General features: G+C 41.7%; 1 protein-coding gene across 1 annotated transcript in view; it reads right to left on the bottom strand.

The window, feature by feature from the left end:
* Mrtfa (myocardin related transcription factor A) overlaps positions 1-25,295 on the bottom strand; it is a 201,906-nt gene that overhangs the window by 107,747 nt on the left and 68,864 nt on the right. Inside the window, exon 3 of the mRNA XM_004650334.3 lies at positions 12,447-12,708. Coding sequence (XP_004650391.2) covers positions 12,447-12,708 — 262 coding nt within the window. The remainder of the gene's footprint in view (positions 1-12,446; positions 12,709-25,295) is intronic.

Consider the following 25,295-nt stretch of genomic DNA (forward strand, 5'->3'; position numbering starts at 1 on the left):
ATCTAGCTTTATATGGGTACTGGGGAAATCAAATGTGGGTCCTTTGGCTTTGCTGGCAAGCACTTTAACTGCTAAGCCATCTCTAAGGCCCCAGTAAATATTTTTATAACTCATTTATTTATTTATTTGAGAGGGGGCAGATAGAGACAGAGAGAATGGGCATGCCAAACCCTCTAGCTACAGCAAATGAACTCCAGATACACATGCCACCTGTGCATGTGGCTTACATGGGAACTGGAAAATTGAACCTGGGTCCTTAGGCTTTGCAGGCAAGTGCCTTAAAAACTAAGCAGTCTCTCCAGCCCCCCAATATTTTTAAAAAAGAAAAATGTTCGGTCAGGTGTGATGGTACACACCTTTAATCCCAGCACTCAGGAGGCAGAAACAGGAGGATCATGTGAAGAAAAAAGAAAAGAAAAATGTCTTAATGAAATTCAGTACTTTGTATGCTAACGAAAACACGTAATAGGGCTGGAGGGACAGAATTCGCTTGCAAAGCCTGATGGCCTGGATTTGTTCCCAGTACCCACACAAAGCAAATGGTGCATGCATCTGGAGCTCATTTGCAATGGCAGGAGACCCTGATGTGCTCTTTTTCTCCTTGCAAATAAATAAATAAAAACATAAAAAGTATTTTTCAAAAAAATGTCTTATTGAGCCACAAAAATGAACTACACAGTCAAAAGCAACAAGATACCCATTGGCTACAAACGCTTGAAGAAAAAGTCTTCCTCATTGGTAACTAAACATATACAAATTGAAATGAAAATATCTTGCCTCTCACATTAGCAATTTTTTAAACAAATGAAACTGAAGTCTAGTAAGTGAACCAGGCGCTCATACAAGGCCAAAAGAAGCACAAACAGGTCAGCACTTGGGGATGTAACTGGACAATGTGTTTCTCAAGAACCTCAGTTTTAATAAGGCCTACAAGGACTGTGTGATCAAGCCCCTAATTGTACATTTCACATTACTTTTCTTCATTCCAACCACTGACAGGACAGTGTTCCCCAGTAACCTTTGGCCCTTGCCCTATTTCTTCTCCCCTTTATACTTTATTCCCTCTTTCTTTTGTTTATTAAATATTGCTTGTGTTTTGGTTCTCAGCTTAAGTATCTGTCCTCAAAGAGACCTTCCTAACCAATCCCTCACCTACAGTAAAGAACCCTCACATTTTTATTATTTTGTTAGAACATCTTGTGCTTTTGTCTTTCTTTTTAAAAATATTTATTTATTTATTTCCAAGGGAAGGAGAGATAGAAAGAGAGAGAATATGGAGAATATGAATAAAATAACAATGGATGCACCAGGGTCTCTTGCTCCTGCAAACCAACTCCAGATGCACATGCCACTCTGTGCATCTGGATCTACATGGGTACTGGGAAGCTGAAACTAGACTGGAAGGTTCTACAAACAAGTGCCTTCAAAGCACTGAGACAATTTCCCAGGCCCTGCGCTTTTCTTTTTCTTTTTCCTTTTTAAAAAGATTTCTTTAAGCCAGGCACGGTGGTGCACATCTTTAATCCCAGCACTCGGGAGGCAGAGGTAGGAGGATCGCTTTGAGTTTGAGGCTGCCCTGAGATTACACAGTGAATTCCAGGTCAGCCAGGGATAAAGTGAAACCCTACTTCAGGGAGGGGGAAAAAATAAATGAATAAATAAATAAAACCAGATTTATTTAGCCAAGTGTGGTGGTGCAATCTTTTAATCCCAGCACTCAGGAGGTATAGGTAGGAGAATTGCTGGGAGTTCTAGGTAAGCCTAAGACTATACAGTAAATTCCAGGTCAGCCTGCACTAAAGCAAGACTCTCCCTCAAAAAATAAATAAATAAAATATTTATTACCCGGGCATGGTGGTGCAAACCTTTAATCCCAGCCCTAGGGAGGCAGAAGCAGGAGGATCACTGTGAGTTTGAGAGCAGCCTGGGACTACAGAGCGATTTCCAGGACAGCCTGGGCTATAGTGAGACCCTACTTCAAAAAAAATTATTAATTTATTTGAGAGAGAGAGAGAATGGGCATGCCAACGCCTCTTGCCACTGCAAACAACTCCAGATGCATGTGCCACTTTGTGCACTCGGCTTTATGTGGGTCCTGGGGAAGTGACCCGGGTCATCATGATTTGCAGGCAAATAAATGCCTTTAACCACTGACCCATCTCCCCAGCCTTGCTTTTCTTTTTAAAACAATTACCATAAAGTCTATAACTGGCTTACATATCTCATTTCCTTCCCTTTTACTCTTCCATGCAACTCTAAGTCCATGGCAATGATAACCTCACGTGTCTTGTTCACTACTGTCTCTCCCAATACTTAGAACACAACTGAAACTCAACAGCCACTGAATAAATTTATCAAGATAAAAATGATCAAATATTCTAAGTAAGGGCTCTCCCTGCCTCCCTCCCTACGCCCTCCCATGCAGAGGGAGGAGGATGCTGTGACTTCAAGGACACCCTGAGAATTAAATTTAAAACATTTTTTAAGAAAACTGATTATCTATAAGTACTGGGATAAAGTAGGTTAGAAAAACTTCTCTAAGCCACATTATACACAAAATCATTTAATGAATCTTAAGGTTTGGGCATTTTCATGAGAGACTAAATCTAGAAAATTCTTGAGGCTTCCTGAGGAACATAAAATTCTCTTTTCTTCCCCCAAGAAAATACTATAATTTGGATCTAAAACTGCACACTCCAGATTTTCACTTTTCCCAACAATTAGTACCTCCTGTGCAACAGTGCCATTAGAAAGGACACACTGTGTCCCTTTACAGGAGAAAAAAAAAAATCTGCCCTTTCTTCCTCAGGCTGTGAAAAACACACAAAAAATAAGTGAAGGCTTCTTAAAGCATACACAAAGGAGAAAGAAAAACCACTATGCAAGGGGAATAAATATGTCCTCACTCCCATTCTCTCCTACTTACTTCTCTTTATACACTCCTCCCCATCCCATCAGTAATCTAAAAAGTGGACACATGATCACCTCTTTCAGAAAAAAAAATTGGGACTAGCAACACTAAGTAGTAATTTTTAAATTATTTTTTAATATTTTGTTTAGTTATTTATTTGCAAGCAGGGATAAGAGAGAGGACGGAAAGAATGGGCACACCAGGACCGCAAGCTGCTGCAATCAAACTCCACGTGCATATGCCACCTTGTGCATCTGGCTTTATGTGGACACAAGGGAATCAAACTAAGGTCATTAAGGCTTTGCAGGCAATCACCTTAACCACTACACCATCACTCCAGTCCTAATTTAAAAAAATAAAATAAAAACACAGTAATATATTTACAAACCTGGGGAGATTGCTCAGAGGTTAAAGGTGCTTGCTTGCAAAGTATGATAATCCAGGTTTGCCACCCCAGTACAGACACAAGGTCAGATACACAAAGTGGTGTGCATGCCTGGAGTTGGTTTGCAGTAGAAGGAAGTCCTGACTGCCCATGCTTGTTGGCTTGTCTGCTTGCTAGCATATGTATGGTTCCCCTCCCTCCCTCCCTTCCTCTTTCCCTCCCTCTCTCTCTCTCTCTCTTCTTCCCTCCCTCTCTCCCTTCCTCTCTCTCCCCCCATGTTTGCACACAAATAAATTTTAAAAATTTACAACGATACTTACAATAGTACTCAAATATCGAAAATATCTAAAAATAAATGGCAGTAACTCAGTGGATAAAGCACTTGCTACACAACTCTGAGGACCTGAGTTCAAATACTCAGACCAAATATAAAAGCTGGAAACGGTGGCAACTTCTGTAATCCCAGTAAATCTGTGGCAGACAGAGGCAGAGACAGAAAATTTCCCAGAACCAGCTAGCCTGGAGATGGAGTAGTGAACATAGAGACATGCTGCCTCAAACAAGACAAAAGGCAAGGACCAACACACCAAGTTGTCTTCTGACCACATACGCATACATGCGCAGGCGTGCGCACACATACACCCACACTTTTTTTTTTCAAGGTATGGTCTCACTTTTTCCCAAAATGACCTAGAATTCACTATGAAGTCTCAGGGTGGCCTTGAACTCATGGTGATCCTCCTACCTCTGCCTCCCAAGTGCTGGGATTAAAGATATGCACCACCACCACACTAGGCTCAACTTTTTTTTTTTTTACTTATGAATAAGTAGAGGGCTGAGGAGATAGATGGCTCAGAGGTTAAAAGTACTTGCTTGCAAAGCCAGCCTTGGTTCAATTCCCCAGTACCCATGTCAAGTCAGATGCACAAAGTGGCTCATGCATCTGGAGTTCATTTGCATTGGCTAAAGGCCCTCACCCACCCATATTCTCCCTTTTTCTCTCTCTCTCAAATAAATTTTAAAAAATTAAATACTTCTTTATTTTACTTATTATTTATCTGAAAGAGAGGTAGATATATGTATATATAGAGAGAGAATAGATATGCCAGGGTCTCTAGCCACTGCAAACAAACTCAAGATGCATGTTCCACCTTGTGCATCTGGTTTATGTGGGTACTGGGGAATTGAACCTGGGTCCTTTGGCTTCATTAACAAGCACCTGAACCACTAAGTCATCTCTCCAGCCCAATAAAAAAAAATTTTTAAACAGTAAATGGAGAGCTAAGTCAGTGGTAGAGCATTTGCCTAGCATGCACAAATCCCAAGAATCAATTCCCTCAACCACAAAAATAAGTAAGTAGAAACAGGTGGAATAAGCCACGTATAATACAGAAACTATAAAACTTCACTGCAAAAACTAAAAGAAGTTCTAAATATATGGGAGAAATATAATAATTCATATGAATATAAATATTTATATAAATAAATATAATAATTTAGTACAATATACTAAAAATATCAACTCTCCCCTAATTAGTTTGCAGATTTAATAAAATTCCACTCAAATCCCACAAAAATTTAAAAATTCATATGGAAATGCAAAGGGCCAAGACTCAAGAAAAAACTCTTAAATTAAAACCAAGAAAAAAACTCTTAAAAGAATGATAGGAGTTATTTCTCCCATGTAACAGGGCTTATTGCAGCTATCATAACTGACATTGTGAAGCAGAGCAATGGAAGCAAACAGCATTCAGAAGCAAACACCTATGTAAATCCTTGATATATGACAATCTCTGCTATCAACAGTAATCTGTAGAGAGGGAGAATTATGCTGTTTTGTTTTGTTTTCCAAGGCAGAGTCTCCTCTAGCCCGGGATGACTTGGAAGTAGTCTCAGGCTGTCCTTGAACTCACAGCCATCCTCCTATCTCAGCCTTCCAAGTGCTGGGATTAAAGAGTGCACCACCACGCCTGGTGGAGGTGGAATTGTGAAACCAGGCATGGCGGTACATGTCTGTAATCTAAACACTCAGGAGGCAGAAACAGGAAGATCAGAAGTTCAAAGTCATTTTCAACTACGTAATGAGTTCAAGTCCAACCTTGGCTACACAAGATCTATCTCAGCAACAATTTTCTTTTCAAATAGGACTCTACTTTAACTCATACATAATTTTTTTTTTCCAGAAACACAAGACTAAGTATAAAAACCTCAATGAAGGGCTGGAGGAAATGACTCAATAGTTACAAGGACTTGCTTACAAGGCCTGCTGGCCCAAATCCCCAACTATGCACATAAAGCCAGACCTAAAAAATGGTACAAGTGTTGTGTTTCATTTGTAGCAGCAAGAGGTCCTGGCACACTCATATGTGCATGCACGCCCACACACGGAGAAATAAAGAAAAACAAAATTTTTAAAGATGTTACAGTCAGGTGTGGTAGCACAAGCCTCTAATCCCAGCATTTAGGAGGCAAAAGGTACGATGATTGCCGTGAGTTTGATTGAGGCCACCCTAAGACTACGTAGTGAATTCCAGGTCAGTCTAAGCTAGAATGAGACCCTACCTTGGAAAAACAAACAAACAAACAAACAAACAAACAAACAAACAAAAAAGGACTTGCGGGCTGGAGAGATGGCTTAGTGGTTAAGCGCTTGCCTGTGAAGCCTAAGGACCCTGGTTCGAGGCTCGATTCCCCAGGACCCACATTAGCCAGATGCACAAGGGGGTGCACGTGTCTAGAGTTTGTTTGCAGTGGCTAGAGGCCCTGGTGTGCCCATTCTCTCCCTCCCTCTCTCCCTCTGTGTGTGTGTGTGTCTGTCTGTCTGTCTATCGCTCTCAAATAAATAAATAAAAATAAACAAAAAAATTAAAAAATAAAAGGACTTGCAAGTTTGAGGCCAATCTGGGGCTATATAGTAAGATTGTCTCAAAAAGGAAAAAACAGGCTGGGCATGGTAGCATGTGCCTTTAATCCCAGCACTGGAGAGTTCAAGGTAGGAGGATCACTGTGAGTTCGAGGCCACCCTGAGACTACATAGTAAATTCCAGGTTACCCTGGGCTAGAGAGAGACCCTACCTTGAAAAACAAAACAAAAACAAACACCACCACCAAAAAAAAAAAAAAAAAAAAAAAAATTAAACAGGGAAAAAAAATCCACCTCTATGACAATAAAATGTGAAAATGTTCATCAAAAGACAGCCAGATCCTATATTAAAACACCAGCACCCTTCAGAAAAAGTGTTTTGTTGTTGTTGTTTTGTTTTTAGGTTTTTGAGAGGGAGAGGGAAAGAGAATGGATGCAATAGGGCCTTCAGCCACTGAAAATAACTCTAGATGCATATGTCCCCATGTGTATGTGTGCGACATTGAACACTTGTGTCACTGTGGGTCTGGCTTATGTGAGACCTGGAGATAAGAACATGAGTCTTAGGTTTTGTAGGCTAGTGCCTTAACCGCTAAGCCATCTCTCCAGCCCAAGTTTTTCTTTTTCTTTATGGCATCTTTTTAAAAAATCTTTTTCTGGGGACCCACGTAAGCCAGATGCACAAGGTAGCACATGCATCTGGAATTTGTTTGCAGTGGCTAGAGGCCCTGGCATGCCCATTCTCTCTCAATATATCTCAATCTACCAATTGAACCTCAGCACAAAACAAAAAGTAAAAATCAAGAACATGGTGTCTTTAAGCAGAGAGGAAATTTTATGAACTGTAGCAATCCAAGTGTTAACAAGGATATGGAGCAGTTTGAGCTTTAGGATCCTGCTGGAGAATGTATAACTGTTATAATCACTTAGAAAAATAGCTAGCATTACTTAGTAATTATATATAAAACAGAAAATGTCCATCTTAGGTAGATATGCATATGCATCAGAATACATAAAGGTCATTTACAACAACACCGTGTAATAACCTGAAACTAGAAATCACCCAAAAATCCACAAGCAGAATGGATTTATTTTAGGTTATGGAACCCTTTTTTTTTTTTTTTTTTTTTTTTTTTTTGTTATCCTTAGAAGCATCCAATAGGCAACAGGGAAAATGGATCAACTATATTAAAACACCAGCACCCTTCAGAAAAAGTGTTTTGTGCTGAGGTTCAATTGGTAGATTGAGTGAATACTAACTGTGGCAAACAAGAGAAATAAAGAATCATTCTAGACATATAAATTAAACTAATCTGTATTAATTAGGAATGAATAGATAGTCAGCAAAAGGGATGATTTTCAATTACAACGCATTCATTCCCTAGGTGCCAGAACTCCTTGAGCTGGATCCAAAGGACTGGATCACTGGAGAGAAGGTTTTATCTAGGCTCTTCCAAGTCCAGGCTGGACAGGACCCATAGGTGTATCAAATGTGTTTTTTAGACCTAAGTGCTCAGCTTCAGAGAAAATACACAGAAATGTCTTACCAAGTTTTTCCAATTAGACCACCAAGGACTGGGTTAACCAAGAGGCTCCAACTCTTCCATTTAGGAAACAGGTATCAGGAGATTGACTAACCTACTACTTTCCAAATATGATACTTTTCTAGATAAAACAGATCTAAGAAGTAACTGTCTTACCCTACTTTCTCAGCACACAGTACAGAATACTAAATCATGGGGGGAAAAAATACCAGACTTTTCTGTTCTAGAATGGCACAGTCTCCAGTGCTACAACCTTCCCTGGGATTTTCCATTTCTACTTCTGTTTTTACGTCCTTACAAATGACCATTTGTAAAACCAAGAAAATCACTTCTAGATTCTCACCAGCTCATCCAGCCTCTTTTCCTAAAGGCTGATGCTGAGAACATAATCTAAGAGGCAGACAGAAAACCAAAGCAAAAAAGGTAATGAAAGGCCAGCAAGATGGTGTGGAGAAGACCAGGAAGAGGTACCGTCACAGGTGTCAAGAGAGAAAGCTTTTCAAGTCTGAGAGTGGTAGACCATGTCAGCACTGCAGAGACTAGGCAGGATGAAACTAGAGGGCCTTCTCCAACTACAACAAAAACAGCACCGGTGAGCTTGGCAGTAAGGTTGTGACAGAAGAAAGAAGGGCGCAAAATGGCAAGCTTGTGCTGTCTCGACACCACCTTCATGACCATTCCCCCTAAGGCAGAGCCTGTGCCTTAGGCCCCATCATTGCTCTACAGGAACCCAGGTCCTTTGGTCTTCCTTTCTGTTTTGACTCTTCCACCTTCCCTTCTGGATTAACTCTTTACCTTTTGCATGTAAGTAAACTGAAGTCTCTGCCAGGTGAGATTCTCCAGTACCCACATAAAGCCAGATTCACAAAGTGGTGCATACAACTGGGGTTCTTTTGCAGTGTGCCGCCTGTTCTCATTCTCCCTCTCCCTCCTTGCAAATAAATTTAAAATTTTGTTTTGTTTTTGTTTTTCAAGGTAGGGTCTCACTCTAGCCCTGGCTGACCTGAAATGCACTATGTAGTCCCAGGGTGGTCTCCAACTCTCAGCAATCCTTCTACCTCTGACTCCTGTGTGTTGAGATTAAAGGCATGTGCCATTATACACAGCTAAAAATACTTTTTAAAAAAGAAAATAGTTGGGCTGGAGAGATGGTTTAGTGCTTAAGGAGACTGCCTGAGAAGCCTAAGAACACACGTTCTACTCTCAGATCCCACTGAAGCCAGAAACACAAAGGTGAGGCAAGTGCAAGGTCACACATGCCCACTAGGTGGCACAAGGATCTGGTGTTCAACTGCAGCACCTGAGGCCCTGGCAAGACAATTCTCTCTCTCTCCTCTCTCTCTCCCTTGTTCTCTCTAAAAAAAGAAAATAGTTCATAAAAAAAAATAGCATTTAAAACATCAATCAAAAGATTCTTGGGGGCTGGAGAGATGGCTTAGCAGTTAAGCGCTTGCCTGTGAAGCCTAAGGACCCCGGTTCGAGGCTCGATTCCCCAGGACCCACATTAGCCAGATGCACAAGGGGGCGCACACGTCTGGAGTTCGTTTGCAGTGGCTGGAGGCCCTGGCGTGCCCATTCTCTCCCTGTCTCTCTCTCTCTCTCTGCCTTTTTCTCTCTCTGTCTGTTACTCTCAAATAAATAAATAAAAATGAATAAAAAAAAATATTTTTTAAAAAAAGATTCTTGGAAGTCAATCTAGTAACATTTTCATGATCATTACAAAGAAATTTGAAAAACTGGGTCAAACTATAAGAAAACTCATATAACCAAGAGATTAAGCTGGGTGTGGTGGCGTACATCTTTAATCCCACACTTGGGAGGCAAAGGTAGGAGGATCACCATGAGTTCGAGGCCACCCTGAGACTACATAGTGAATTCCAGGTCAGCCTAGGCCAGAGTGAGACCCTACCTTGGGGGAAAAAAAAGAAGGAAGGAAGGAAGGAAGGGAGGGAGGGAGGGAGGGAGGGAGGGAGGGAGGGAGGGAGGGAGGGAGGGAGGGAAAGCAAAGCAAAGCAAAGCAAAACAAAACAAAACAAAACAAAACAAAGCAAAACTAGCCTATGGCCTTAGAAACCAGGATTTTTTTTTTTGTTGTTGCTGTTGTTTTTTGAATATTTTATTTGTGTTTCTTCATTTGAAAGAGAAAGGGAGGGAGTGAGAGAATGGGCCCAAGGCCTCCAGCCACTGCAAATGAACTCCAGGTGTGTGTGCACCCTTGAGCATCTGGCTAATGTGGGTTCTGGGGAATCAAACCTGGATCCTTTGGCTTTGCAGGCAAATGCCTTAACTGTAAGCCATCCCACCAGCCCAATTTTTAAAATTTATTTATTTATTTGCAGGGGTTGAAAGGGAGAATGGGCATGCCAGGGCCTCTAGTGCTACAAACTCGAGATGCATGCACCACTTTGTGTATCTGGCTTTATGTGGGTACTAGGGAATTGAACCTGAGTCCTTGGGCTTTGTAGGCAAGCATCTTAACTATTAAGCCATCTCTCCAGTGCCCCTTCTCTTTTTTTCAAGATAGGGTCTCATGCTAGCCCAGGCTGACCTGGAATTCACTATGCAGTCTCAGGCTGGCCTTGAACTCAGTGATCCTCCTGCCTCAGCCTCCCAAGTGCTGGGATTAATGTTGTGCACCATCTCGCCTGGCATGGTTATAACTTTTTCGGCAGGAAGAAGGGAACACTGGTTGAAAAGAGGCAAAAGGAGGAAGTCGGTAATGTTTTATTGTTTCTTCACTAAGTACTAATTACAAACAGAAGCATTCACTCTGTGATAACTCAATTAAGGAAAGGACTTGTAAGAGGTACATTATTACAGATTTATATTTCAATAAAAGGTCATGTACCAGTGTCTGAACTTACTTTGAAATGCATCAAAAACATGGGATGGTTGGCACTCAGGAGGCAGAGGTAGTTGAATCAATGTGAGTATGAGTCCTGCCTGGGATAACACAGACCCTACCTTGGAGGCAGCGGATGGGTGACCACAAGATGAATAGACAGAGAGATAAACAAATCCATGTTATAAATCAAGTAACCCAGAATGTCAATAGTAGAACTGGGCATTGTGCCAAACATCTATAATCCCAGCACTCATGAGACTGAGGCAAAAGGATCATGAGATCAAGGCCTGGCTCACATTATTCTTTTCGTTTGTTTGTTTGTTTGTCTGAGGTAGGGTTTCACTCTAGTCCAGGTTGACCTAGAATTCACTATGTAGTCTCAGAGTGGCCTTGAACTCACAGTGATCCTTCTACCTCTGCTTCCCAAATACTGGAATTAAAGGCATGCGCCACCATACCCAGCTATATTATTCTTTTTTAAAAATTTAAGGAGCACTAGAGATGGCTTAGTGGTTAAGGTGCTTATCTGCAAAGCCAAAGGACCCAGGTTCAATTCCTCGGGACCCAAGTAAGCCAAATGCACAAGCTGGTACATGCATTTGGAGTTCGTGTGCAGCAGTTGGAGGCCCAAGCACGCCCATTCTCTCTATCTGCCTCGCTTTCTCTCTCATAAGTAAAACAAAACAAAACCTTAAAAAAAAGTACTTCGGGACAAATTACAATTTTAAAAATTAAAACAAAGCTGGGCACGGTTTGAACAACTCTGAGATGTAAGCACATGATGCAAATGATAATTAACATTAATATCTGGAACAAGTACTAAAAATGAGGGCATGAAAGATGCCTCAGTGGTTAAAGGTGCTTGCTTGCAAAATCTGCTGACCAGGTTAGATTCTCCAGTACCCACATAAGCCAGATGCACAAAGTAGCAGCACATGCACCTGGAGTTTGTTTGCAGGGGCAAGAGGCCCTAACATGCCTGTACCTTTACTCTATTTCTCTCTCTCAAATAAATAAAAGTATTTTAAAAATAAAAAGTAGGCTGGAGAGATGGCTTGGCAGTTGAGGCGCTTACCTATAAAGCCAAAGGACCTCAGTTTGATTCCCCAGGACCCATAAGTCAGATACACAAGGTGGTACATGTGTCTGGAGATTGTTTACAGTGGCCGGAGGCCCTGGTGTGCCTAATCTCGTTCTGTCTCTCTCATAAATAAATAATAATGAAGGAAATACAGAGACCAGATCCTGCAAAGATTTGCCAAACATGCTTTTTTTAAAACTTGTTTTGCTTTTATACCACAAAGCAATCACTGGAAAGTATTAAGTATGCTAGAGAAAGTTCTAAAAGACCACTCTGACAAGGAGTAAGTTTCCTGATGGGAGAGGTTTGTTCTACATTTAACTCCTAACCCTAACACAGCTGATACACAGCAAATATTTGCTGACGTAATGAATCAATAGACAGAACAGGTTAGTGCCCACAAGGAGAGAAATAAGAAAAGAAATTAAAAAGCAACTATAATAACTTGGGCAGAAAACAATCTGTTTCTCTATTTTATAAGAAATATTAAGATAATAATGCCAGGCATGGTGGTGCATGCCTTTAATCCCAGCACTCAAGAGAAAGAGGCAGGAGGATTGCTGTGAGTTTGGGACCAGCCTGAGACTACCAAATGAATTCCAGGTCATCCTGGACTAAAGTGAGACCCTACCTTGAAAAAGAAAAAAAAGAAAGGAAGGAAGGAAGGAAGGGAGGAAGGGAGGGAGGGAGGGAGGGAGGGAGGAAGAAAGGTTAAGATAATAAGAAATTTTCAAGAGACACAAAGTAGGATCTAGAAATTATAAACATAAAGATCTTGGCTCAAATCAGGAAACATAATAATTCCTTAAATACTCACCATTCTTGCGCTCACTGAGGGGAGGAAGATTTGGATTTCTGCCAGGATGGAGGCCCAGGCTCAGCTCGGGCTGCAGGGAGAGCTCCTGCAGTTCATTGGCAACAGCTTCACTCTGGGGGCTGGGGACCGCAGACAGGGACACAAGCACTGGCTCCTCGTCATTTTCGCCAGCCCCTCCTCCGTCCAGCCCATTCACAGCAATGACGGAAGGGGGCAGGCACACCACACTGGAGAAATCCACCTTGGCTTTCGTGATGGCAACCTGGAAATGAAGAAAGAAACAAAAAGTTTGGATGGTACCATGCAGAAACAGCACTGAGAAATGCACATTACTAAGTAAGCACTAACGTTATAAATTATATAACTGCTATCTTCTAGACACAAAGCAGTGGTCACGTTCATGACCTCACAGTAGCCATTGCTACCTACATGAGATTAGGCCCATCAACATATTATCAAAGATGATGGAGGAAGGGGAAAAAGATGAAAACAGAAGAGGGACTAATGGGAAAGAAGACGTGGTTTAGTAGGAGAGGCCACAAAAAGGGTCATAGGAGTGGATTATGGACAGTGTACATTGTGTATATGTACGGAGGTTGTCAATTAAAAAAAGTTACAGGGCTGAAGAGATGGCTCAGTAGTTCAAGGTGCTTGCTTGAAAGCCTGCTGGCTCAGATTCAATTCCCCAGTATCCACAAAAAGCCAGATGCAGAAAGTCAAAAATGTATCTGGAGTTTGAAGTAGCAAAAGGTCCTGTTGCCCCTCCCCCTTGCATGTGCAAATAAAGAAATAAAAATATGTTTAAAAGTAAGTTATGTAACTAGCAGAATATACTATTCCTTTTGTCTTGTTTCAACTTTTGGTTTTTTGAGGTAGGGTCTCACTCTAGCCCAGGCTGACCTGGAACTCACTCTGTAGTCCCAGGCTGGCCTCAAACTCATAGCCATCTTCCTTCTTCTGCCTTTAATCCCAGCACTCAGAAGGCAGAGGTAGGAGAGTAAGTTCGAGGCCACCCTCAGACTACCTAGTGAATTCCAGGTCAGCCAAAAGAATGAAACCCCACCTCGAAAAAATTTTTAAAAGCTGGTTTCATATGGCTCTTCTGAAGATGTGATGGTTCCTTTGATTATTAATTTTTCTGTTTAAGTGTTTTCAAATTTTTATTTATTTGACAGCAACAGACAGAGAAAGAGGCAGAGAGAGAGAGAATGGGCACACCAGCGCCTCCAGCCACTGCAAACAAACTCCAGATGCATGTCCACCTTGTGCATCTGGCTTATATGGGTCCTGGGGAATCGAGCCTCGAACTGGAGTCTTTAGGCTTCATAGGCAAGCACTTAACTGCTAAGCCATCTCCCCAGCCCCTATTTATTTATTTATTTAACAGAGAAAGAGGCACACAGAGAGAGAAAATGGGCATGCCAGGGCCTCTAGCCACTGCAAATGAACTCCAAATGCATGCAACACCTTGTGCATCTGGCTTACATGGGTACTAGGGAATCAAACCTGGGCTTCACAGGCAAGTACCTTACCTGCTAAGCCATCTCTTCAGTCCTACATTTTATTTTTATTTTATTTTATTTTATTTTATTCTATTTTGAGAGAGAGGAAGCCTTGGTGCACCAGAGTCTCCAGCCACTGCAATTTAATTCCAGACACGTGTACCACCTTGCACTTGCATCACCTTGTGCGTTTGGCTTACATGGAACCTGAAGGGTCAAACAAGGGTCCTTAGTCTTCACAGGCAAGCACCTTAACCACTAAGCCATCTCTTCAGCCCCTTACTTTTCATTCTGATAATGTCACTGATGTACATAATGTACTTTGGTCATAATCACTCCCCATGACCCTCTCTTATCCTTTTCCCATACCTACTATACCCCATCTACTTTCCAATCAGTACCCTTCCCACTTTTATATCTCTTCTTTTTTTCTTTTTTTTAAGAATAAGTGTGAGCCTGGCATGGTGGCGCACTCCTTTAATCCCAGCACTTGGGAAGCAGAGGTAGGAGGATCACTGTGAGTTCGAGGCCACCCTGAGACTACAGAGAGAATTCCAGGATAGCCTGGGCTAGAGTGAGACCTTACCTCAAAAAACAAACAAACCAAAAAAGAATGTGTGTGTGACCTACTAAATTTAATTAGGATGACTTGCATGAGCATACACAGGAGGATATTTACTGGAAGACGGGCAACTTACCAGTGGCTATACCACTTTAGAACATGACTTCTCCCTCCCCAGCAGCTGTTAACAAGTCCTTCCAGAGGGATGAGGCCTCATGAGCCTCTTCCATTCATGACAAAACTTTGACAGGCACAACTTGTGCTATAAAACAACCTTTTAGGAGTTCATGAGTTTAACGGCCATGTTATATCCAGAAGACAGGGTTCCCCAGCTCTCCTCCCCACCCCTCAACTCTTACATTCTTTCCTCCCCTTTTCCCATGATGTTCCCTGGGCCTTGGAGGGGGTTATACAGATGTCTTGTTTGTGACGCGGCATACAATAGTCATGTGTTCTCAGCACTCTGGTCACATACGTGTATCTGCATTAACCTAAACCCACCACAAAAAGAAGCTTCTCTGATAAAGGCTGAAAGCAGCACTAGTTTATGGGCATAGACATAAATATTGAGAAGACATAAAAATTATTTTTTCCTGAGGTAGGGTCTCACTCTAGCTCAATGACCTGGAACTCACTCTGTAGTACCAAAATGGCCCCAAATTCACATTGATCATCCTACCTCTGCCTCCCAAGTGCTGGGATTAAAGGTGCACACAACACACCCAGCTATAGGAGAATTGATATGAGTCCAAGGTCAGCCTGGGCTAGAGTGAGACCCTACCCTCAGGGAGGTGGGGAAGGTGTGTACCACCACACACAGCATAAAAAATTACTTTTTAAAAATCAATTATGAATGTAAGCTGGCCAGATTTTGACTTTATTTTTATGCATGTGTGATGTATATGTAGAGATATGTATACCCTGTGCACACATGTGGATGTTAAAGGAGAATGTTAGATGTCCTCTGTCACTCTTCTGCTTTATTTCTTTGAGACAGAGTCTCTTACTGAAGCTGGCTGACCAGCAAGCCCTAAGGATTCTCCAATTTCTGCCCGAAAAGTACTAGGGTTACAGGTGTGCATGTTTAAGACTCACTTTTTTTTTTTTTTTTAATTTGAGAGAAGAAAAGAGGCAGAGAAAGAGAGAGAGAAAGAATGGGTACACCAGGGCTTTCAGCCACTGCAAACAAACTCCAGATGCATGTGCCACTTTGTGCATCTGGCTACATGAGTCCTGGGGAATTGAACCAAGGTCCTTTAGCTTTACAGGCAAGCACCTTAACCGCTAAGCCATCTCTCCAGCCCTCAAGACTCACTTTTTACATGGGTGCTAGGGATTAACTCAGGTTCTCTCGAGCCTTCATGCTTGTGTTTCCAGCACTCCTACCCACTGAGCATTTCCCTTGCTGATTATTTTTGAGCTATTAAACAAAATCTTGAGATTTCTTACTATACAAGTACATGTTTGTGTGTCTGTTCTGTATGTAAAATTTGACATGGGCTGGAGAGATGGCTCAGCAGTTAATGGCACTTATTTGCAAAACCAGCTAGCCCAGGTTCAACTCCCTAGTATCCATAAAGCCAGATGCACAAAGTGATGCATGTATCTGAAGGTCATTTATAGTGACAGAAGGTCCTGGCATGCCTCTCTCACTTTCTTCTCCTGCCTTTCAAATAAACAAATAAATCTATTTTAAAAATTATATGAAGGAATGCAAATCAGCTGAACAAGTATTTCCTAAGCACTTACTATGTATTGTTTTAGTACAAGACAAGGAAAACAAGTCTCTGCCAACTTACTGATCTTTACTCTGCCACTACCACCCCCCAACATCTTCCAATGACTTAAAAACTGTTTGGGATTTTCTAGAAACAACAAAGAAAAAAGTTTCTGGGCTGGAGAGATGGCTTAGTAGTTAAGGCACACGCCTATGAAGACTAAGGACCCAGGTTCGATTCTCCATGTCCCATGTAAGCCAGATATATATGGTGGTGCATGCATCTAGAGCTCATTTGCAGTGGCTGGAGGCCCTGGCATGCCCATTCTCACTCTCTCTCTCTCCCTTTCTGTCTCTAATAAATAAATCAAAATACATTTCATATATATATATATATATATATATGTATATATATATATATATATATGATTTATTGCTCCCTCTTTTATCCTGGAAATCATAAAAAACAAGGAGTAGGAGGCAGAGGTAGGAGGATTGCCGTGAGTTCGAGGCCACCCTGAGACTCCATAGTGAATTCCAGGCCAGCCTGGACTGGAGTAAGACCCTACCTCGAAAAACAAAACAAAACAAAACAAACAAAAAATAAATAAATAAATAAATAAATAAAAATATATATATATGTATGTATACACACACATATATACATATATATACATATATATACATATACATATACATATACATATACATATACATATATATATATATATATATATATATATATATATGCAGACAGACACACACACACAAAAGCAAACATCACAACAATGATAAGTGCCAGGAATGGTGGCTCACATCTATAATCCCAGCACTCAGGAGGCTGAAGTAGGAGGATCACCATGAGTTCCATGTCAGCCTGAGACTACATAGTGAATTCCAGATCAGCCTGGGCTACAGTGAGACCCTACCTCAAAAAACCAAAAAGAAAAAGAAAAAAGGGGTGAAAAGCACATAAAACAGTGGTATAGCAGACCAAATTCTGACACATTTCCTTACAAATGATAGGTGAGGCTATTTAACTTCCCCTTGAATCTGAGCTGGCCTCTGCCCTGACCAATCTATCTAGTTTCTAGATTAGGTTTAAGAAGACAAGCAGGCTGGGTGTGGTAATAGACACCAGTGATCCTATCACTCAGGAGGCAAAGGCAAAAACTTCAATCATGGGCTGGAGAGATGGCTAAGTGGTCAAGGCACTTGCCTATGAAGCCTAAGGACCCAGGTTCAATTCCCCAGTACTCATGTAAGCCAGATACACAAGGTAGCACATGAGTCTGGAGTTCATTTGCAGCAGTTGAAGGCCCTGACATACCCATTCTCTCATTCTCATTCTCATTCTCTTTCTCTCTCTCTCTCTTTCTCTTTCTCCCTCTCTCATATAAATAAAAATTTAAAAGTCCAAAAATTTCTATCATGACTTTGAGGCCAGCCTGGGCTCCACAATGAGTCTAAGGCTAGCTTAGGTTACATAGCAAGCTGTTATCTCAATCAACAATCAATTAATTGCTGGGCATGGTGGCTCATGCCTTTAATCCCAGCACTTGGGAAGCAAAGGTAGGAGGACTGCTTTGATATTGAGGGCAGCCTGGGACTACATAGTGAATTACAGGTCAACCTGGGCTAAAGGAAAACCCTATCTCGGGGGAAAAATAAAATAAAATTAAAAACTTGGTTAATTAACTAACTGATCTAATTTTAGGAAAGAAATGGTGGGCTAAGGAAATGGCTCAGAGTTAAAGGCCTTGCTTGCAGTCTGCTGGCACAGGTTCAATTCCCCAGTATCTACATCATGTCAGACACAAAAAGTGGCCAATGCATCTGTAGATCCTTGTGCACACTCACACATAACCCTCTCCCCACACAAATTTTTTTAAATTTTATTTATTTGAGAGAGAGGAAAAGGAGCAGACAGAATGGGTATGCTGGGGCCACCAGCCCCTGCAAACAAACTCCAGACACATGTGCCACCTTGTACATCTTGCTTACATGGGTACCTGGGAATTAAACCTGGGTCCTTTGGCTTTGCAAGTAAGCACCTTAAGTGCTAAGCCATCTCTCCAGCCCACAAGTAAATATGTTTTTAAAAGGAATGGCAGCTTCTAATTTGGACTCTTGCAGCTTTGCTCCTAGTAAGTCCAAGTATCCTGCTGGCTAGTACACAAAGAGACTCATGACTATACAGGAAGGGAGAGAGACTCACTCTCCTGGTCATCCCCTCAATGCCAGACACATGAATAGAGTCATCCTACATACACCAGACAAGCACAGGAACTGCCCGGTGCTCAAGGCACTAAGACTAGAGCAGGGCAGAGGTAGAAAGATATCTAACACAGCTCTCAACCAAGTGGCCAACTTATGGTAATAGCCTGTAAACACCTGGCCTTTGATCCCATGAGGCATTCAGTTCTCCCAGACTATTCTACGGGGAATCAACAATCTTCAGTCACAAAACATAAGGCTCTTCCCTTCATTTCTAACCACCGTTTTCCATCAAGTGCCTGGCTTGATGCTATGAGTGCTAACCTTTACTACCACAGTAGACTGACGCCCCCACTAGCTGGAAAGCTCAATGAGAAGAGAGGAGCTCTGTTCTATGGTCTTTTAGCCTCAAGTACCTACACAAGACCCTTGAAGCATATAGGAGACTCAAAATATTTATCTAACTATGTTAACTTCACATATACACCAAAGTCAGTAGAGATACAAAAAGAAAGAGTAAAAAGGGTTCTGTCACAGGTCAGTATAAATATACCAAAAAGATCAGAAAAGGCTTCCTGGGAGAGGCAATGTTTGAGAACAGCCTGTAGTTTCAGCTATTCAAGAGCCTGAGATGGGAAGATTACATTAGCCGAGGAGTTCAAGGCCAACTTGGGCAACACATAGAGACACCATCTCCAAACAGCAGATACAAACAAGAGGATTCAAATGCTTTCCACTCATTCTCTCAACAAACATTTGAATGTAAAGATATGCCATGTACTCCCTGGATGCTGGAATTTATAATGAATAAACAAAATGTCAGCCCTCTGGAAGCATATACACTTCCAGGAAAAAGCTGCATGGACAAAAACAGATCTGAAGCCTTTGGTGGCACACACCTTTAATCCCAGCACTCGGGAGGCAGAGGTAGAAGGATCACCATGAGCTCGAGGCCACACTGAGAGACTACGTAGCGAGTTCCAGGTCAGCCTGGGCTAGATGCTCAAAGCACTAAAACTGGAGCAGGTACCTTGAAAAAAAAATCTGAGAAAGTTCAGGGCATGATAAGGAAATCTAATTTGGCAGATCACATGGCTTAAGCATAAGAGTTATATACAATATGCCTGGAATAGAAAGGAGAGTTTCTCTCTAGAAAGTAGGAAGTGATATGACCCAACAATATTTTAGGGGTTGTGTCAGTAAAGCATAGACTGGACTGGAAAAGAAGAAATGAGAGGAGAGGACTAAATATATAAGTATGTTGAGACTCTGAACTGGGGTGGTTAATGTTGGAAGAAGGGAACTGACACTCAATGTGCTTAGAACCAAACAGAAACTTAAATCAGTTGATTTAATATTAAACAAATAAGGCAGAACTTTTAAGAGATAGGATGTGTTTGTGTTTGTTTGTGGGAAATGAAGGAGAAGGAAGTGTTTAAGTTGATTCCAATAAACTAGGTGTGTATTGGTGCACACTTGTAATCCCAGAACTCAAGAAGCTGAGTGGGGCAGGAGGATCATGAGTTTGAGACCAGCCTGATCTATCTAGTGAGCTCAAGGCTAGATTGCTCTATAGGGCATGACCTGAGGGCTAGAGAGATGACTTAGCTGCTCAGGTGCCTGCCTAAGAAGCCTAAGGACCCATGTTCCATGCTCCAAATCCCACATAAGCCAAACATCCATAAGTGCAAGGTTGCACATGTGCACTAGGTAGTACATGCATCTGGAGTTTAACTGCAATGGCTGGAGGCCCTGGTGTACCAATTCTCTCCCCATTCATTTAAAAAGAGAGAGAGAGAGAGAGCCAGGCGTGGTAGCACACGCCTTTAATCCCAGCACTTGGGAGGCAGAGGCAGGAGGATCATGGTGAGTTCAAGGCCACCCTGATACTACACAGTGAATTCCACGTCAGCCTGGGACAGAGTGAGAAACTACCTTGAAAAACCAAAAATACAAAAACAATAATAGGATGACTCCAAGATTTCAAGCCAGACTGACTACAACAATGTTATTCTGCTAACACAAACAAGGGGGGGGAAAGCAATTTTTATTTTCATTTGGGGTCCAGAATCCAAGGCCAAATAACAGAAATGTCACAGGGTTTCCTTTAAGTATAAGAGTATGAAAAACATCGAGATAAAGGCAGAGTTAGAGAAATGATGAATGTAAGGAGGAGGAGAGCAGAAAAGGGTATGCCTATGAGAACCAGGCAGAGGTATAAGCAAGTGAAAAACCGCTATCTAAGTTAACTCAGTTCCAACCCAAGAATTCCCAGCTTCACACTGCCTACTTAGGATCTCAGGCCATCCCTTGGGCTCCTAAATTATCATATACAGCTGAGTATCTAATTACGTATCAACACTGTCTACTCATTCTATTTTAGAAGTGCAATAAAGCTGTAACTCTGTGATGCTGAGGAACAACCAGCTGTCCCCAAACCTAAAGATACAAGTAAGCTCCACGGCTTATATAAAGAGCCATGAACTCACCAGCTGGAAGCAGCAGAAATAAATACAAACAGAAGAGAAATTAAGTGTATACTTTATCCCCAGTCTCAATATTCCCCTTTCTACTGACTGACTATTCCTCTACATCATTCCCATCCAACCCCTGCCAGGTATCTATCCATAGCTTAGAGCAAAATCAAAAGGTGGGGCTGGAGAGGGGGCTTAGCAGTTAAGGCACTTGCCTGCAAAGCCTGAAGACTCATGTTCAATCTCTCTCCAGATCCCACATAAGCCAAATGCACAAAGGTGACACAAGCACACGGTCGCACATGTACACGAGGTGACACATGTGTCTAGAGTTCGAATGCAGTGGCTGAGGCCCTGGAGTGCCACTACACTGCTACTCTCACTTTGGCTCTAAAAAATAAAAATAAAAGAAATAGCTGGGCATGGTGTTGCACACCTTTAATCCCAGTACTCAGGAGGCAGAGGTAGGAGGACTGCCATGAGTTCAAGGCCACCCTAAGACTACATAGTGAATTCTAGATTAGCTTGGCCTAAAGCAAGACCCTACCTCAAAGAAAAAAAACAAAACTAAACTAAAGGTGTTAGGTACACATGACAACACCTTCCTCTGACGAAGACAACACAAACTGCTTGTCAGTCTTAAAGACCTTCTGGGGGGCGGACATGACTCATTAACTCACTCCAATAATGATTAGGCAGTTTCAGGCATTAGAAGTCAACAGAAAATTTCTCTGCTTTCACAGAGCTTTTATATATATATATGGTGTTTTTTTCAAGGTAGGGTCTCTCTGGCCCACACTGAACTGGAATTCATTAGTAGCCTCAGGTTGGCCTTGAACTCATAGTGATCCTCCTACCTCGGCCTCCCAAATGCTGGGATTAAAGGCATGTGCCCTCAGGGCTTACATTATACAGAAGGAAAAATATAAATATAATTAAAGTAACCATAAAATAATAAAATAATCTCAAGTAACTATAAATTTTATGTGCCTGAAGGTGTAACAGGTGGCTAATCAAGAAAGATCTCGAATGGAATTTCAAAGGGGAAAGTGCGGTGGGGGGGGGAATATTACCATGGGATATTTTTTATAATCATGGAAAATGTTAATAAAGATTGTGAAAAGAAAAAAAGAAAGATCTCACTGAGTAAGTGACATCCAAGCTGAAACAGAAGAGTCCACACTTCAAGGACATACTGTAAAAGATGCACTTTGTACTCAATCTTTGTAATACAAAGAGGTACTTACTTATTTACATTATCCAGTTTTTACAGTTGAGGGAAGTAGGTGCTGAAAAAGGTTAAGCAACTTGACTTTAGGCAGTCAGAACCTTCAGAACCCACCCACTGCTAAACAGACTGGCTTTGCCTGAATGTGGTAAGAAATGGCCCCGCAGACGAAAGAGCACATGTGCGCTGAAAGGCGGTGAGGTGGAGGAGCCTGGTCTCTCAAAAGAACTCAAAAAACAGCATGGGAGTTCGGAACCCCAGGACCCACATAAAGCAGAACACAGTAGTGCATGCTGTGATCACAGAACACATGTGGTGACATACATGGTGAAATCCTGGACGCTCTTGGGCCAGACATCCTGACACACAACAGTGAAGAACAAGAGACCCTGCCTCAAACAAGATGGAAACAAGAACCCAAGGCTGCCCTCTGACCTACACATGTGCACAGGTACTCATAGATTTAAAAATAAAAAAGCACCATGGCCAAAGGGGAAAGACTGGATGCCACTAGAAGTTCTAAGAAATAAGAGTGTAAGATCTGATTTATCTTCTCACAAATCAGTTTGGCAGGTATTAAAACGAATGCCTATATGGGAGCTATTTATTTTAGTCTGCATCTGACTTTGAGATGATCTAATTTACTATTTTGCTCCCAAACCACAATGCAACATTTTAGATTAAACATTATGATGGGGCTGGAGAGATAGCTTAGTGGTTAAGGTACATGTCTGTGAAGCCTAAGGACCCCAGTTCAATTCTTCAGGTCCCACATAAGCCAGGTGCACAAGGTGGCACATGCGTCTGGAGTTCATTTGCAGTGACTAGAGGCCCCGACATGCCCATTCTCCACCCCCCATGTCTCTTATAAATAAATTTTTAAAAACCTTGAAATTACTTTAAAAGACATTATGTGCAATCTGTATTTTAATTTATCACATTACTAAGTATGGTAAGTCACTCTGGACAAAATTATTACTATGTACCTTGTTATCATGAAGGGCCTAAAAAGAAGATATTCTAAAGGGTACAGAAAAATTAACTACAAGGTAGTAAAACACTGAACAGAAATTTCACAAATTTACTTTAAACACACACAACCCGACCTCCAAAAGGGTTGTTTGAAATTTAAAGCACTATTTTCAGCAGCAGATGACTTCATTGCATTCTGGAAGCTGTGTTCAATCCCACAAGCATTACAGGTATGCATTCCTTATGAGTCACAATCAATCCTTCATCTATAGTGTTCAAATGCTCCAATTTCTAAATGTGGAATCCCCTTTGTCTCTTAGTGATTTCTCCTATAACAGAGCCATGGATGGATATTTATTTATTTATTTATTTAAACTTTTTTGTTTATTTTTATTTATTTATTTGAGAGTGACAGAGAGAGAAAGGGGGGGGGACAGAGAGGTAGACAGAGAGGTAGGTAATGGGCAGGCCAGGGCTTCTAGCCACTGCAAACGAACTCCAGATGCGTGCGCCCCCTTGTGCATCTGGCTAACGTGGGTCCTGGGGAATCGAGCCTCGAACTGGGGCCCTTTGGCTTCACAGGCAAGCACTTAACCACTAAGCCATCTCTCCAGCCCTGGATGGGTATTTAGAAGTTCACATGCTGTATATGAAAGACCTGAATATGCCAGGTGTGGTGAAGCACTCCTTTAATCCCAGCATTCGGTAGGGAGGCAGAGGTAGATGGATTACCGTGAGTTCAATACCAGCCTGACACTACATAGTAAATTCCAAGTAAGCCGGGGCTGGAGTGAGACCCTACCTCAAAAAAACAAAGTAAATAAATAAGACCTGAACAGGGCTGGAGAGATGGCTTAATGGTTAAGGTAGGTGCTTGTCAGCAAAGCCTATGGACCCATGATCGATTCTCAAGATCCCACATAAGCCAGATGCACAAGGTTGCACATGTGCACAAGGTGGCATGCATGTTTGGAGTTCAACTGCAGTGGCTGGAAGCCCTGGCACACCACTTCATTTTCTCTCCCCACCTTCTTGCTCTCTCATTAAAAACAAACCTGATCCAGGCATAGTGGCGCATGCCTTTAATCCCAGCACTTGTGAGGCAGAGGTAGGAGGGTCACCATGAGTTCCAGGCCACCCTGGGACTACACAGTGAATTCCAGGTAAGCCTGAGCTAGAGTGAGACCCTACCTCAGAAAACCAAAAGACCTGAATATATTTAAACATGATCTGAACTTGTGGGCTGGAGAGATGGCTTAGCGGTTAAGCGCTTGCCAGTGAAGCCTAAGGACCCCGGTTCGAGGTTCGGTTCCCCAGGTCCCACGTTAGCCAGATGCACAAGGGGGCGCATGCGTCTGGAGTTCGTTTGCAGAGGCTGGAAGCCCTGGCGCGCCCATTCTCTCTCTCTCCCTCTACCTGTCTTTCTCTCTGTGTCTGTCTCTCTCAAATAAATAAATAAAATAAAAATAAAATATTAAAAAAAATAATAATAATCCATTATGAAATAATTTTAAGGCTAAGAATTCTTCAATCTCTTTCACTCTCATACCAAATCCCTATGTGCCAATAAGGCAGCACAACTTGAAATGTTGCCAAGCCAGAGAAAATCCCCAATTTATAGAAAACTTGCCATAGTGATCCTGTTCCGATATGAACAGTATGAAAGACATCCGTTATTTTTTCACAAGGTAACTCTGGAATGAAAAACCTGTTGAGACAAAGCTCACCTGGGGTAAAAACAGGCAGCAGCTGGAGAAAGGCAGATGTGTACACTGCCAGGCTTTGTTCTGCACAACAATGGAGCATTTAAAGAGAAGCTCCATCGTCCAGCAGCCACCTACCCTTCACCTTCCCAATAAGCTCTCCCCAAGTATAACAAGAACATGCTCCTATTTTACAAAAGAAACAATTAAGATTTTTCTAAATTCTTGATCAAATATTTGAAAACAGTTGGAATAAATGTCTTGCTACAATACAAAAAGGAACTGCCGAAAAGATTAACTTGATGGATATAATTAGAATTAATGAGATATTTGTTACCTAACTGCAATGTTTTCAGTATGATACTATGGTAAATTATGAAATAAAATGATAAAATTCAAAAAAGGGGGGGCCTGGAGAAATGGCTTAGCAGTTAAGGCACTTGCCTGCGACACCTAAGGACCCAGGTTCAATTA

Source organism: Jaculus jaculus, chromosome 6 (genome assembly GCF_020740685.1).
Source record: "Jaculus jaculus isolate mJacJac1 chromosome 6, mJacJac1.mat.Y.cur, whole genome shotgun sequence".
In the NCBI taxonomy this organism is placed as follows: Eukaryota; Metazoa; Chordata; class Mammalia; order Rodentia; family Dipodidae; genus Jaculus; species Jaculus jaculus.